This window comes from Mesoplodon densirostris, chromosome 4 (assembly GCF_025265405.1).
Source record: "Mesoplodon densirostris isolate mMesDen1 chromosome 4, mMesDen1 primary haplotype, whole genome shotgun sequence".
NCBI classification, from domain to species: domain Eukaryota; kingdom Metazoa; phylum Chordata; class Mammalia; order Artiodactyla; family Ziphiidae; genus Mesoplodon; species Mesoplodon densirostris.
The window spans coordinates 32781892-32799201 of record NC_082664.1 but is presented as its reverse complement, the minus strand read 5'-3'; the positions used below and the strand labels follow the sequence as shown (position 1 = coordinate 32799201).

At 37.6% G+C, this 17310-nt stretch overlaps 1 protein-coding gene across 5 annotated transcripts in view; it reads left to right on the top strand.

The window, feature by feature from the left end:
• PCNX1 (pecanex 1) overlaps nt 1–17310 on the top strand; it is a 179071-nt gene that overhangs the window by 37341 nt on the left and 124420 nt on the right. For all 5 annotated transcript variants that reach the window (XM_060095917.1, XM_060095919.1, XM_060095918.1 and 2 more), the window contains exons 3-5: nt 6880–6985; nt 11106–11151; nt 12298–12387. In XM_060095917.1, the coding sequence (XP_059951900.1) occupies nt 6880–6985; nt 11106–11151; nt 12298–12387 (242 nt within the window). The remainder of the gene's footprint in view (nt 1–6879; nt 6986–11105; nt 11152–12297; nt 12388–17310) is intronic.

The window sequence follows — 17310 nt, the reverse complement described above, 5'->3', positions numbered from 1 at the left end:
ACACACGTGTATATCTAGTATATGTAAGCTGGTTCACAAGGTGTTTTTACGTTCGGTTTTACTAGGTAATACAAGCTGTTTGCCAAAACGATTGTACCAATTTATACTCTCACCGTTAGTGTGTGAAAGTCCTTATTGTTTCATATCCTCCATCTTTGATTTTGGTAAGTTTTAAAAGTTAAGTGTTAGGTGTGTCTCATTTTGACTTTAGTTGACCTTTCTGATTACTAATGAGGCTGAGCATCTTCTCTCACATATATGTTCCATTTAAGTCTTCTGTTCCTTCCGGTGCCCATTCGTTTCTTTTTTGTTTTTCTTTGGAGTTCTCTTTTTCTTATTGATTAAGAAAAACGAGTTTTAAAAAATATATTCAGTATACTACTCCTTTATTCGTTATGTACATTACAGACATCTTTTCCCAGTTTTTAGCTTGTCACTTCGCTTTTCTTAAGGTTTCTTATGATTATCATACATTCTTAAATTTAATACACAGTTTATCATTTTTTTGGTAATTAACATTTTTGTGTCTTGTTTAAGAAATTATTCCTACACAGATATCAGAAGGATACTCTCAGAAAGATTCTTTTTAAAGTTTCATGTTTCTTTTGTTTTCACATTTCAGTTTTGCTGGAAATTATTATGATCTGTTGTAAGGTAGGGATTCAGGATTTGTTTTTTTTTCTTTATAAATGACTGGTTTAATCAGTATTTGTTAAACAGACTGTCTTTTCCTTGGTGATCTGCAGTACTCATTTTGTCACAAATTAAGTTTTCATATATGGTGGGTATGTTTCTGGGCTCTCTTCTGTTCTGTTGATCTAGTTTATGCCTGTGCAGTTACCACTCCATCCTAAGTGCTTTATAACATGACTTTTGATACCTAGTGGGGCAAACCTCGTACCTCGTTCTTTTTCAGGAGTTAATTTGCTACTCTCGGCTCCTTGATCTTTTTTTTTTTTTTTTAATAAATTTACTTTATTTATTTATTTTTGGCTGCTTTGGGTCTTCATTGCTGCGCACAGCCTTTCTCTAATTGTGGCAAGCGGGGACTCCTCTTCGTTGTGATGTGCAGGCTTCTCATTGCGGTGGCTTCTCTTGTTGCGGAGCACGGACTCTAGGCCCACGGGCTTCAGTAGTTGTGGCACGTGGGCTCTAGAGCTCAGGCTCAGTTGTGACACATGGGCTTAGTTGCTCCACGGCATGTGGGATCTTCCCAGATGAGGGTTTGAACCCGTGTCCCCTGCATTGGCAGGCTGATTCTTAACCACTGTGCCACCAGGGAAGCCCCTCCTTGATCTTTGATGTAAACTTTAGAGTCTACTGGGCAAAATCTACAAGAACTTAGGGTTTTTATTGGAATTACACTGGCTATGTAGATTCTGCTGAGAATTGGTATCTTTACAATATTAAATCTCTCCATTTATTTAGTCTTCTTTAATATCTTTCAGTAAATATTTATCATTTCTCCATTAAAAGGCTTTCATAGCTTTTATTAAATTTGACAAATTATTTTATAGTTTTTCTGCTATTATATGATTTTTTCTAATTACCTTTTGTTTTTCTCCCTTTAAATGTAGCAGTTTACTTTGTATCCAGCAACCTTATTAAACTCCCTTATTAATGGTAAAACTTTGTAGGTTATTTCTTGATTTTCTGTAAATGATGACAGTTTTACTTCTTCCTTTCTAGACCTTATGCTTCTTGTTTAACTTTTCATTGGGTATAACTTCTCACACATGGTTAAATTGAAATAGTATTCGTGTACATCCTTGTCCTTTTAGGAGTGCTTTTAAGTTTCACCATTAAATAAGGTCTTTGTTGTAGATTTTTGCTTTCGACATCTCCTTTCCCCCACTCTCCCACTTGTAAATCTCTGTTCTGAACAGAAATGAACAGGAAAACAGATACACTTTTTTCCAGAGCTGATCACTATGCTTGGTACATTAGAGCTGTCAATTTGTTGCATGAATGAATGAATATAGTAGGAGTGACTACTTGTGCTTCTGGTTGTCATTGGCTGTGGTATAGCAGCTCAGAAATGTTTGTTCAATCTTAATCTTAGAGAAAGAGTCAAAGCCATTGATGTGTGTATTACATTTCTAACGTTTCAGGAGAGGAAATTAGCACCCTGAATTTTAGAATTTGAATACAATTATTTGGAGACAAACCATATTTTCCATTTCTCATTCAGTGATGCTTACAATGTTGTAAATTAAGGATCCATTTAAAATATACACAGGTGAATTTTAGGCTAAATTTTCTGAAGATTTATTCTGTTTAGGGACTTTGCTTTTATCTGTTCATACTTTGAGGAACATCGTTGTGATCTAGATTAGATTTGTAAACTTAGTACTGTGCTGGTTCTGTGAAGTTCTAATTAAAGCCTGAGCAGTTTATGATACTGATAATCAACAAATTAATTTGTGAAGTCTCCTTTATAATTCAGATCAGACCCTTTCTGCTTTTCTGCCTTTCCCTGTACCTGTTTTTATTTTTAAACAGATGAGGAAATTAAGGCATAAAGGTAGAGATGCCCTGAATTTGGTGTACTGCTTACTGCAGTAGACCACTTTGCTTCTGTGAGAATTGTAAACTACTTACTTTCCAGGTATGTGCTGAAATTTCCATTGCTGAAAATCTGCAAGTCTTGCTAATAAAGAAAATTCTTACTCAGTCAATTTATATGTTAGGACACCAACAGATGACTAAAAGGTTTGCTTCTGAACTTGCAGAGAAGAGAAAGGTACAGTCAGTTTGCAAGAGGATATATTTTTTCTACAAAAGGAGCTGTTTGTTTTTTCCTTCATCTTTTTTTCTCCCCTTAATACCTCCTTCCCACTCAATGTTGACCATTGAGCATTAGTTCTAGATTATTGTTTCTCCACTGGAGATGACCTTGCCCCCCAGGAAACATTTGGCAATATTTGGAGACATTTTTGGTTATCACAGGGAGAAATGCTACTGGCATCTGGTGGGTAGAGGTCAGGGATGCTGCTAACCATCCTAACAGTGCACAAGATGGTCTCCTACAGTCGAGAATTATGTGGCCCAAAATGTCAATAGTGCTGAGGTTAAGAAACCTTCCCTAGATAATGGTGTTTACTTTTGGTTTTGAACTGGAAAGAGAACTTTAATGCCTGTTTGTTAAAAGGCATTATTGGTGTCTTAGACTATAGCTTTTAGAGTTAGACCTGGTGTTCAAATCTTTTCTCAGTCCTTATTGGTTATGAGTACCTACATTCATGTGTGAAGGAAAAAAAACCAGAAAGAGCAGATATGATAACACATTGTAGAGTGATGAGGAAGTATTATTTGTGTCCTCCCTTCCCACCTGAACTCCATATACCAATGACTTGGCTTATTTTGTTTACTCCTCTGAGACCTTAGGCAAGTTTTTACACCTTTTCGGTTTTCAGTTTTTTCATCTGTAAAATGAGGATGATAGTATTTATATCATAGATTTTTAGGGGACTGTTTCATGAGAAAATGCAAATAAAGCATGCACCCCTATGACTGGAATGTATTAAGTATTTAGTAAATATTTGCTTTGTCATGAATAATAATTTTATGTTCCAGTTATAATCATTTAGACTTGCTATCAGAAGTGATGTATAAAACTGGGTAAGATTGTCCATCAGCTGATGAATGAATAAACAAAATGTGTTCTATCCATACAATGGAATATTATTTGGCCATAGAAAGGTATAAAGCTCTCATACGTGCTACAACATTGATGAACCTTGAAAACATTGTGCTAAGTGAAAGAAGTCGGTTACAGAAGACCACGTATTATGTGATTCCATTTATATGAAAAAAAATCCAGAATAGGCAAATTTATAGAGACAGAAAGTAGATCAGTGGTTGCTTAGGGCTGGGGGGAGGAGGGGTGGGAAGGGTAATAGCTAAATGGGTTTGCTTTTGAGATGATAAAAATGTTTTAAAATCAACTGTGGTGATGGATGCACAACTTTATGAATATACTAAAAATCACTGAATTGCACAGTTTCAGTGGATGAATTGTAAGGTATGTGAATTACATATTATTAAAGCTGATGCATATAAACTAGGGAAGATGAGGGCTCTTTATCCTTTCTGTGGCATAGAACATTTTATTCCTTGGTCTTCACCTTGGTCTCCATCTTCTGATTTCTTTGCAGTCTTAATTAGAGAATGCATTCCAATGGAGTTAACAGTATTGCTGGTTATTACTCATCACTAGTTCAGTGGGTGATAGCTGCCTGTGTATACACACTTGAGATTTTGCCAAATTAAAAAAATATTTCTCATTCTGGCCTAGATAGCCGTGTGACTTAACACCAAATGGCCAGCAAATTTATTCTTTCTCCACTTTTCTCACACATAGACATTTGTTTGCAGACTTGGCCATCATGTTTGTAACTGAGTTCCATTATGTTTTATTTTTATAAATGGGTAACAAGTTAGAAAGATAATTTCCATTAGCTAACTGTAGCCAGTGGCTTAGAGTTAGAGACCCAATGAGCAAACAGGGACATGGTAGTTATGAGACCATTAACTTAAAAAACACACTAGAATTCAAACAGCTATAGTGATAAGTACATAAATGGAAGGTGAACTTGTAAGCAGATTGTATTTTGCCTATATCTTTTGATTGCAGCTGTTGGAATCCCCACCCAAACAGGCTTAAGGTAATTTATGGCTCACATTACTGAAAAGTCTGTTTAAGGGATGTCTTCAGATGTGGCAGTGTGCAGAATTTCAAGTAGCTTCATGACTCTCGTTCCCTTTACCAGGCTATGCTTTTCTTTTAGTTGGCTTCTTAAACAGGCTCTCCCCTTATGGTTGTAAAATGGCTACAGCAGCTCCAGGACCCATCTTCTCAGCATTAAGACAAACAGATAGAGAGAAGTTTCTTCTCTCAACAGTAGAACATTTCTGGCCTGAGTTGGGTCATGTGCCTGTTCTAGAGCTACTAGTTGCTGTGACCAAGAGATTGGGATATGCTGATTGACTTTGGCCAGCACAGCTTACCCCTAAACTTGAGAGTAGGGTCAGCGTTACCCACAGCCATATGAGAGATTGGGATGAGGTGATTCACCAGAAGAATTTGGAGTTGCTTTTTTTGTTGTTGTTAACCAGGAGGTTGAATTAGATGCTAGATGGTAAGACAGCTTATGTCCACAATAATGTCGAGCATATATACTAGAGCTTTTATCCTTGATAATAATAGCTAAAAAATTTATTGACTAACTTTGTATACCAGGTAGAATGAGTAAAAACCTTTGGGCAAAAATAGGATTATGATAACTTTTAGGCCTGAATTGTTCTAAAAGTTGTGTTCTTGAGGAACTTTATTATAAAATTGTCTAGGGGACTTCCCTGGCGGTCCAGTGGTTAAGACTCCCCACTTCCACCACAGGGGGTGTGGGTTTGATCCCTGGTCATGGAACTAAGATCCCGTATGCAGAGTGGCTCCCTCACTAAAAAGAAAATTTCTTGAACTGAATAAAAATGAAAATACAACATATCAACTTAAAAAAATTTTTTTAATTGTCTAAGTTTTTTGAAATTTGGTGTGATCTTTTTTCCTTATTTTAGGATCCCATTATCTTTAAGTTCTATATGTGGACTTCCTTAGTTCTTTGAACCTAGTACTTTTCTCTTTTGTCTTTCTAATGCCTGTTTTTACTACATAGCATCATTTCACTTTTTAAACTTGTGCCTTCTAACTCTACACATGCAAGTCTAAAATCTTAGGTTCCCAGCTCTGTGAAACAAGTTAGTATCCTAGTTAAATTCTGTTAACTTAAGAAATACAGGGCTTCCCTGGTGGCGCAGTGGTTGAGAGTCCGCCTGCCGATGCAGGGGACGTGGGTTCGTGCCCCGGTCTGGGAGGATCCCACGTGCCGCGGAGCGGCTGGGCTCGTGAGCCATGGCTGCTGAGCGGGCGCGTCCGGAGCTTGTGCTCCGCGGCAGGAGAGGCCACGACAGTGAGAGGCCCACATACCACACACACACACACAAAAAGAAATACAGATAGCTTGACCAGGATAATTGCTCTCATGCATGTTCGTCATTGTATCATGCAGCTCAATCAGACTGTGCTCTTGGAGAGGTCAGGGAGTGTAAGATCTGATTACTTGGGACTTCCTTTGTGGTGCAGTGGCTAAGAATCTGCCTGCCATTGCAGGGGACACAGGTTCATGCCCTGGTCCAGGAAGATCCCACATGCCGTGGAACAACTAAGCCCGTGCGCCACAACTACTGAGCCTGCGCTCTAGAGCCTGCGAGCCACAACTACTGAGCTTACGTGCCACAACTACTGAATCCCGTGCGCCTAGAGCCCGTGCTCTGTAACAAGAGAAGCCACCGCAATGAGAAGCCTGCCTGCCACAACGAAGAGTAGCCCCCGTTCACCGCAACTAGAGAAAGCCCGCGCGCAACGATGAAGACCCAATTCAGCCAAAAATAAATAAATTTAAAAAATTAAAAATGTATTTAAAAAAAGATCTGATTACTTTCTGACCAGTTTCTCTTTGCTGTTAGGAAACAAAAGGCAAATAATTTCTTTGCTAGAGTGGTTTTATGGCACATATCATAAAATATGTGCTATATTTAGTATGGTACAGTTGTAATCAAGGCCAGTTTCTAATATTGGATTGGATATAGACAGTCTGGGAGAGAGTTTTAAACGTTTTGGAGTAGTGACATGGTTATAAAATAGTTCAAATTTATCAGACTTATAAAAGAAGAATGATTTTTTTTCAATTTGCTATATTAAATAGCTGAACCTGATAGTTTTACAGAAAAAAGGTTAATAACTTAAAAAACTAACAAAAAGGAAACCATTGGTGTCAGAATAATGACAGTTATTCTCCTTTTCTCATTTTTTCCCCACAGTGATCCTGGTGGGGGCATTGAAATGTCTGAGTTCATTCGAGAGGCCACACCCCCAGTTGGTTGCAGTTCAAGAAATTCTTATGCTGGCCTGGATCCAGGCAACCAGGTAGGAACCTGTGCTGTTGTATTTTGCTTTTTTCCCTCCTCCTGATGGTGGTCTCAGGTGTTCTCTTGTCTGTAACAGTCAGTCAGTGTTTGGGTTTATCTGGCTGATTAATAATATTTTGATTGTTTACTGATTATCTTTTATTACTATTATTTTAAACAGAATTTTCACATTAATTAAGTACTTTGTTGCTGAGCACATACCACATGCTAATTGCCCAGGGGTAGGTTCGATTGAGACAGTTGTGCTGAGTGCCCTTAGGAGCTTTAGCTCCTAGTGTGTGCTTATTTACCTTCATGGTGTCTGTCTGTATTGGAGACATATAGGTTATCCCTTGTGCTTTTCTCAGTCTCTTTTTATAGAATGAAATGACTTAGTCCTTAAATATGGCTGCACATTTTATGTTCTTAATTAAACCTGGCCTTTCTTCTTACTGACAAATATTAGCAACATCAGATTACCCTGGGGAATAAGCCTACACTTTTGCAACAAATTTTGAAGAGCCACAACTTTTTTCTTTTTTTTCTTTTTCTTTTTTCTTTTTTTTTTTTTTTTTTTTTGTTAGGGCAGACAAAAGGACATAGCAGTGGCCAGCCACCTTTGGTAACTCTACCCTTGGCATCATGTCCATTAGAACTTGCCCTTCTTGTTTTAGGGAGGGAGTCCCATCTTGAATGTAATTATTGCATGTCTGCACCTAAATGCACAGCACATCTAATTTGGTTTTCCTTAAAATACTAACTCTTGAATATAAAAGGGCAGGTATCAGAAGGTATTGTGCTACTTAGATTTTGGTGTTTTAGTTGTATACTGTTTTATACCAGAAGGAATTATTGACATAATTATTGTTATCCTTTAGGGAAGCTGAAGTGGGGAAGTAAAGTTGGGCTTTTTGTATATCGGTAGAGATATTACCAATATAGACATACCATGTTTCTCACACGTTTTATTATATAGGCCTTATTACACATTATCATAGTTGTATATCAATGTCTTCTGTACTGGGTAGTGAACTCCTTGAACACAGTAGCTCTATCATAGTCATTGTGATCATTCTTTCCTTCCTGCCACTGCTACCCTTCTCCTTTCCATCTTCTACTCTCCATTCCCACCCCTGCCCTGTCCCTCTCTTCCCTTTTATCACTTATCTTCCTTAAAATATTTTAGTACCTGATAGTATTTAAGGCATTTTGTTTGTCCGGGATGTGGAGTGGGTCTCACCCTCAAAGAGTTTGCAATTTCCTAGTAGATGTCTATAAGTAACTGAAGTTATAAATATATGTTACCAAGTAAGTGTAACTACAAGATACAAAGTAATAGTTGCCATAGGAATGGTACAGAAAAAGGGCTATAGATTTCAGAGGAGAAAGTAATTGTTTCCAGCTAGAGAGAGGGGCAAGGCTTCATGGAGGAGGTGGCCTTGCCTGATTGCTCTTTAGCTGGAAGTAATTTTTCTTCTCTGACATCCATAATCCTTCCTGGACTTTCCTTTGGCACTTACCAAAGAGAAGAAACACTGGACCATCTTAGTTTGTGCAAACCTATTAAGTAAAAACTTTACCTCTAAGTGTATGAAGATATCATTTTTTTCTTAATTTTTTCCTTTTCTGAATGTGTTTATTTTTAGAAAGTTAGCAAACAACAAGAAGAAAATAAAAATCATCTGTAATGTCATAATCAAAAAAACTTTTTAAACAAAGAGGGATTTTAGTGTGCTGTTCTTTGGAACTTGATTCTCTTTACTGACTATATCATGAATGTTAATATTATTAAGTGTTCTTCTGCAGTGACATTTTGGGGACTGTATTGCATTCTTTTATTTGTATGCACTGTGGTTTATATTTTCAATCCCTTATTGTTTCATGTGTGAACAGTCACAACTCCATTATATTTGGGGGGGATAAATTTTAAATAATACAGAAAAGCATGAAGAATAAAATATAATCACCCATTGTATCTGTTAAGATTGCTTTTGTCACCAAATAATAGAACTCAACTAATTAGGTGACTTAAAGAAATAGTTTTGTTTGTTACCTAAGTTTGGAGCTGGTTTAATAGCATTTGTTCAGCAGCTCAATAATATTAGGGCTCTGGGTTGGAATTTCCCTAGTTTTTTTGGCTTTTCCTTAGAGTTGCAGGATGAGCACAGCAGCTTCAATTATGATCCTGTTGAAAAGTTAAGAAGCAGGTGACAGTGTGGGGCAGAGTTGTCCTTGCTCATCATCTTCTCAGACATGAAAAGGTCTTTCCTCAAAGCCCTCCAGCAGACTCTCCCATGCATTCATTGAACAGAACTAGAGTACACACCTAGATCAGAGTCTGGGCCCTCTTCTCCTAAGTCAAAAGATAATATGCCCAACATTTGAACAAAATGGGAAGTTTGTTAAGGAAAGAAAAAGAGAACACTTTGAGGTTGTGAGCAAATGACTACCGTACGCATATTCAAAAAACATTTTTTTTAAGTTTAAATTCTTAGAAGGGTGGCATGAAATGGTGTTTTTTGTTTGCTTACTTGTTTTTAAACTTCTGTCTAGGAAGTTACATGCTTATTATTCTAGTAGAAAAATAACATGTTAGTTTTATAACTTGTTTAGCAGGTGTGATAAGAATGAAAGTCTTGCAGTAAAATGCTTTTTGGCCTTTTTCTTTCTGTCTCGTTAGCCTTTTATGGCTAATTGAAAGCAGAAATTAGGAAAAATCAGGAGAATCAAACTTAATAAGCAGTTCAAAAAATATTGCAAAGCTCATTTTTTTTATTGGCTACATAAGAATTTATTAGTAGTTTTAACCTGTATGTGTATGTTTATTTTTACTTACTTTTTCACCAACATATAACTTTTATACAGCATAGTATACACTTATTAAGTGTACGGCTCAGTAGATTTTTACATATGTATAACCCATTTAATTGCCGTCCAGACAATTAGACAATTAGGCTCTGCCATCCAGAGCCCTAATATTATAGAGCTGCTGAACAAATGCTATTAAACCAGCTCCAAACTTAGGTGACAGAGATAAAACTATTTCTTTAAGTCACCTAATTAGTTGAGTTCTATTATTTGGTGACAAAAGCAATCTTAACAGATACAATGGGTGGTTATGTTTTATTCTTCATGCTTTTCTGTATTTATCCCCCCCAAATATAGACCAAGAAAGTCCCTCATGCCCCTTCAAAGTCAATATTAACCTATATTTTGACCAAATTTCTCATTGTATACTTCTATTCAGTTGAATCAATGAAAGAAAAGATTTGGCAAAATATGAGTATTATATGAATGTTCTTGATTTTAGTATGAAGTGTTAAATTTGCTTGACTATTTTCTTCTTGAATCCCTTGAAAACAGGTTATAAAAAGAGTTACTCAGACTTGTTGATTTAATAACTGTCATGTTATATTTGGTTTCCTTAATGTGTTCATGGAATTTGTGGTATTCGTTTCTATTATTTTTATGGTAGTATAATAATTGATGGTTATGAAATTTTAGGGACGTCTTATACCATCTTGAATATAAGCCCTAAAAGCTCCGCAGATTTTAGTGTTCTGTTTATAGAGTTTGTGCTAAAAATTCCTTTTTCTTAGATGCCTTAGTTTTTTTTTATTCTTTAAAAATATGTTATAGCAGCCTACAAAGAAGTACTTACTTTCTGTCTGAAACTCAGGAAAGAACATATTGATTTACTAACAATTTGAAAGTAAGATTTAGGTTGCTCTTTGTTGGTATGTTACGTCCTCCAAACTTTCCCTTTATATGCCCTGATAAGTCTAAATTTATTTCAGGTAGACTTAACACCTAGCTTTGCTTTTGTTTATAACTTGAACATGTCATGATGCAATATAAAAATGACAATGACCGTTTGGCATGGATTGTTCGAGGTTGGAGGCTCTTGCCCTGGGGGCTCCATCAGTCCTGAGTACGCAGAGGGATTCAGTGTCTCAGCAAATCTGTACTAGATGCGCAGCATGCACCACAGCAGACAAGGAGTGTGGCTCTGGTACATCATGGCCTTTTGGTGAAAGTGACTGATAACATGTTTTGATAATATAATTTCATTTGATAACCTTGCTAGTCTGTGCTGATGGCGTTGCTAGCATTTCGTTTACTTCATGTCATATTTTCAGATTGGATCTGGTTCCTCTCGTCTTGGAACAGCAACAACTATTAAAGGTAGGTGTGATCTAACCTGAAAGTTACCTCTGACTTTCCATTTCTTTTTTGTTTTCTAGTAAAGATAACTGTATCATATATTTACATGTAATGAAAAATCATTCTTGAGGATAAAATTATGTATCTTTTTTTGTGGTAGACTTTTTAAATTTTTTATTTATTTAATTAATTTATTTTTGGCTTCATTGGCTCTTCATTGCTGTGCACGGGCTTTCTCTAGTTGTGGCGAGGGGGGGCTACTCTTTGATGCAGTGCGCGGGCTTCTCATTGCGGTGGCTTCTCTTGTTGCGGAGCACGGGCTCTAGGCGTGTGGGCTTCAGTAGTTGTGGCTCATGGGCTCTAGAGCGCAGGCTCAGTAGTTGTGGCGCACGGGCTTAGTTGCTCCGCGGCATGTGGGATCTTCCCGGACCAGGGCTTGAACCTGTGTCCCCTGCAGTGGCAAGCAGATTCTTAACCACTGCATCACCAGGGAAGCCCAAAATTATGTATCTTACATTAAAGATTAATTGATTTAAATTGTGGTCTCCTTTCATCATCCACATTTCATAAAAGTATTTGACCATTTGCATTACATTGTATGAATTATAAATTTTGATCTTTAAGAAACTTCTTTGCCTTGAGGGAAGATACTTTCATGGGTTTTGATGAGGTTCATAGAAAACTAATTTAATGTGAAACCTTTAAATTGGGCACGAATAAGACACTAAAAAAAAGGTTTTTTCCTGTACAGCTTATATATCCCTTTTATTCAATACATCTATTTCAGATAAATTCATTATTATTTTTGCCCTGTAATTTTATAACTCTCTAATTTTCCCTGGGAGGGAATTTTATGTTGTTTCAACTTGTTATTACATGATTTGCATTTCCTTTTTAAAAATTCTTTTGAAAGAAATAGTTGTATTAGCTAATATCATGAGGCTTTCCGTATTTGGTTTGTAGCACTATGAGAATAATTATGTGATCTGACAGTCCACGATACCTCCTGCTAGTTTAATGCATCTCCCATCACTGTAACCCTTGATACAAAAACTGCTTTAGTTAATAAATGTCTACTGTACTCCCTCATGTCCTTCCTTGTTATGCCACACTGTATGGCCTTTACTTTTCATATAGTGTCTTCATGGGTCTCTCTTCACTTTGTAGGAGATACAGACACCGCTAAGACTTCTGATGATATCAGTTTAAGTCTGGGCCAGAGCTCTAGTCTTTGTAAGGAAGGAAGTGAAGAACAAGGTAAGAACGTTTTACTTCATGATGCCCTTATGTAGTATGGTGACCAGGGTGAGCTTGTGGAATGTGCTGCTCATATTTTGGCAGAAGGTTATAATAACTTAATATGGTATTTTTTAGAAACATTAAAATAAAATGATTTGCTAGCATAACAGTAACACAGTGTTGTAAGTACTTACAGCTTTCTGGAATTCAGCTACACATGTTCTGCCAAGTAAACAGGGAAACTTTATGAGCATATGCCCCAGAATGAATGTGAGATGGGAGATAAGAATCTGCTATTCCTTTAATTGGTCAGAGCATCTTGCTTAGCTTAGTGATAACCTAGTATGTAAAACTGTTCTCTTCCATTCAGTATGACGTCTAAATGCCAACTGCTGCATATGTTGCCCAACTGCAGAAACGACAATGTGTTTTCACAGAGAAATAACTTGCTATTGACTTTCTGAGAAACTGTCTGCTTCCAGCTTGGTGGCTTCCTGTAACAGATTTTTAACCTTTAATAGAAATTTTGGTTTTAAGTGATATGTTTTTTTCTCCTTATTCAACTCCATTATAAATGAGTATTTTAGATTTTATAGAGTTCCTTTTTTTTTAAGAACTGCCACATTTTCAAGTTTGGTTTTTAATTTTCAAACATGAAAGGACGGATATGTCATACCCATTTCAAGTGGAGATTATCCCAGGTTATATAATCAGTGAGCCAAAATTGGATTAGAAACCTGTCTCCCTGTTTCCAGCCTGTTGTTTTTATTAGCTTATGGGTGATGTTTGGTAGGCAGGCAAGGTGATAAATTTCCTGTACTGAATTATGAAACTTATTTATGAAGTCACAAATAGATCACTGAATTGTGACATTTTCCCATTAATTTCGTGTTTTACCCAGGTTTAATTCTTGTAAGTATATTTTGTTCCTGGTACTTAGCATTCTAGGTTTATCACTGTAGCTGCTTTTTTTGAATTACAGTACCTCGTCACTGTTTGCTTCTTTGGACCACCCCTCACAACCTACCCCTCTCCCCTTAAAAATACTTTTAAACATACTGTATGGTATGGAAGCTATTTTCTTATAAAAAGGAAAGGTGAGTTAATCTCTTTGAGAATTACAGTATTCCTTTCTATAATGTGTAATCATTAGTGTCTCAGAAACTGGATAGTGATCTTGGAGGGGCTAGTGCCACTACCATTACGGGTCATAGGTCTCTTTATTTTCCTCTGGAAAGTACCTTGTGCAAGTACGTTGGGAATTATATTCCTATAATTCTACCCTGGCAGATACATATTGACATAGATAATGGTGTTTGACAGTAACTGAGTGCATACCGTTGCCCTGTGGGGGGTGAGCACACTTCCTCTGTAAAGCTTTGTTGGCCACGTGGTCTCTCCTGCAGCCACTCAGCTCTGCCATTGTAGAGTGAAAGAGGCCGTAAACAATGTATAAATGGGTGGGAATGTCTGTGTTACACTAAAACTTTACTTACAAACAGGCAGAGGGCCTCTTTGGCTCTACAGGTCTTAGTTTATCAAACCCTGGTTTAGGTCTTTTTCTAACCACTTTATATGCATTCACCCAGTTAATCTTCACGACAAGCATTTGAAGTTAATACGGTTATTATTTTCACTTTACAGAGGAGCGAATCATAGCTTAGAGCAAAGTTATAAGAAACTTGCCCAAAGTCACCCATCTGCAAAGTGGCAGTTCTGTAGTTCAAATCGAGTTCTAAATCCTGCTTTTAATCACTATGCTATACTACTTTTACATAGTTTTATAACTTGCTTTTATCATGTAACATTTTCACACGTGTTTCACATTTAACAATTATTATGGAGTACTCATATGTGCCTGGTACCAGTCTAAGTACTAGAAATAATGGGTGAACAGACAAAAATTTCTACCCTTGTGGCTTCCATACTACTAGTACGGAAACATACTATTATAAATCAAACATAGATGTAGTAATAGAGACAGAGGATAGGGCGTGCTGGGGGCTCTGGCCATCGTAAGTTTATAAATAGAACGGTTGAGGGAAAACCTCGCCAAGCGCAAAGACCTGAAGGAGGTGAAGGAGCGAGCTGTCGGGATATTTGGGAGGAAGGCGGCCTCCGTGCAGAGGTAGCACAGGCAAAAGTCCTAAAGCAGGAACATGCCTGTCAGGTTAGAGAAATAGTGGGGCTGGTACAGAGTAAGTGAGGCCAAATTACAGTCTTGTAAGCCATTTTAAAGATTTCGCTTTTAATTTCCAGTGAGATGATAAACTGCTCTATAGGGTTTTGAGCAGAGAAGTGTCATCATCTGTGTTACATTTTAACAGTTGTTCTGGCTCCTGTGTTGAGAATATATTAAAAGGGGCAAAGGCTGTTGCAGGGAGCTCAGTTAGCAGATTATTGCAATAATCGGGGCACAGATCAGGGTAGCAAGAAGTGGTCTGACTGTGTGTGGCAGATGTTAATGAGAGATATGTGGATGGATTTGGAAATACCGTGTGAGAGGAGTAGTAGTCATAGTTGACTCTAAGATTTTGGGGTTAAATAATGGGGAGGATGGAGTCTCCATTAACTGAAAGGGGGAAGACTGAGAAGGAGCAGATTTAGGAGTGGGGAGAGCATGGTGGAGGGAAGAGAGGGAGTTCAGTTTGGGCACGTCAAGTATGAGTTGCTGTTAGACTTCTAAGCAGCAGTAATTGGTAGATAATTAGATAGGTCTGGATTTCGGGTAAGACATCAGGGTTGAGGTTTTAAATTTAGGAGTTTTCAGTGTATAAATATCAAAAATAAAAATTCAGTTATGTCACATGTGGGGTTGGGTTAACATGAAATTCATGAACTAACAGGGAAAGCCTCTACTGTTAGCTGGCCTGGAGTTGAGGCAGCCTGGCTCCCTGAGCCAAATCCCTGTAGATCTTGGCTACGGTTAGGCACCACCTAGTGGCTGTCGTTCATTCTGGCTTAAATATCAGCGGGGGCTCTCCTGGCTCTCTGGCTGGTTTGCATTTACAGGACAGTGACCTTTAATTAGTTGTTAGTTAGCAATTAGTTGACTAGTTGGCACTCATTTCATCAACATGATTCAGGATGATTGGGAGAAAACTGAGGTTGTGGGGATGTGTCCTCTACATTTTCTAAGAAGGGGTTATCTACAGTTTCCCTCCCCAGCCTCACTCATGTCTTCCCTACCCAAGATCAGAACTCTAGTCCATCCCTGTATAGTACCGGGGCTGGGTAGAAGATGCAGGAACTAGTTACACGTATTTCTGAACTTCAGTTATTATGGGGCCAGAAAATTGGATGAGACCTACAAAAGAGAAAGTATAGATAGAAGAATGAAGAGTTCCAACTGTTGAGCTCTGAGCCACTGTAGTCTAATAAATCCAGGAGACTGAATTGGAACAACTGGTGAGGTAGAGGTGTGTATCCCCACATTTCAAGAAGAGTATAGTGATCAGCTTTGTCAAGTATTGCTGATAGGCCAAGTTGTATGAGACCGAGACTTGACCATTGGACTTAGCGTAGAGGTTGTTGGTGACCTTGATAAGCTTCTTAATGGGGTGGGACTAGAATACGTGTCAGAGGAGATGAATTGAAAACAGTGAATATAGACTACTTTTTGGTGAATTTTTGTAAAGGAGATCAGAGGTACAAGGTGATAGCTTGCACGGGAACTGAGGACAAAGGAGGAGATTTGGATTTTGTAAGAATGTAAGAGAAATAACAGCTTGTTTTGTATAATTGATGGGGATGATCTAGAAGAGAGGAGGAAGATATGATTTTTGTTTATAAAAGTAGTATGTTAATTCTAGAAAATACAGTTAAGTATGAGGAAGAAGATAATTTACACTTCTGCCATTGAGATAACTGTTGTTAATATTTTTTCTTGTGTCACTTTTTTCCTTATTTTTTATTGTGATATAGTTTACATACCATAAAATTCACCCTGTTAAGTATACAATTCAGTGGTTTTTAGTATATTCACAGATTTGGGTACCCATGACCACTATCCAACTCCAGAACATTTTCATCACACCCAAAAGAAACCCAAAACCATTATACTCCCCATTTCCTCCTTCAACCAGCCCCTGGCAACCACTAATCTACTTTCTGTCGCTATGCCTTTGCCTATTTTGGACATTTCATATAAATGGAATTATGTAATATGTGGCTTTTTGTTTCTGGCTTCCTTCACTTTGCATGTTATAGCATGTGTCAGGACTTTATTCCTTTTTATGGCTAAATATGGTATATTACTTTTAACATTCCTACAAACATATGTACATATACCCTTAGTATTCTCTTTAACTCTTACAGACTGGAGTCATATTTTTTATATAGTGCCATCTTTTTCACTTTAAGTATTTTCTCATATTACATAATCTTTGAAAACATTTGTAGTGCCTGCATGGTGTTATTACTAGACAGTGTAATTTTTTTTTTTTTTTTTTTTGCTGTACGCGGGCCTCTCACTGCTGTGGCCTCTCCCGTTGCGGAGCACAGGTTCCGGACACACAGGCTCCGCAGCCATGGCTCGCGGGCCCAGCCGCTCCGCGGCATGTGGGATCTTCCGGGATCGGGGCACGAACCCGTGTCCCCTGCATCGGCAGGCGGACTCTCAACCACTGCGCCACCAGGGAAGCCCTAGACAGTGTAATTTATTCAACCTCATTTTACTGGACAATTTTATAGTTCTGTGTTTTAAGGAGTTTTATAACAACCTGAGATGAACAACCTTTTTCTAAAACCTTATTCACATATCTGATTTTTATCCTTTAGTAAAAATTTCTAGAAATAGTGATCAAAGGGTAAGTATATTTTTGAAGGCTTTTGTCAACATCGCTAAATTGCTTTGCAGAAGGTTGGTTGCGCTAGTTTGCACCACCATGAGCAGTATGTGAGATGCTTTTCTTATCCTGAACACTAACGGTAGCTATCACT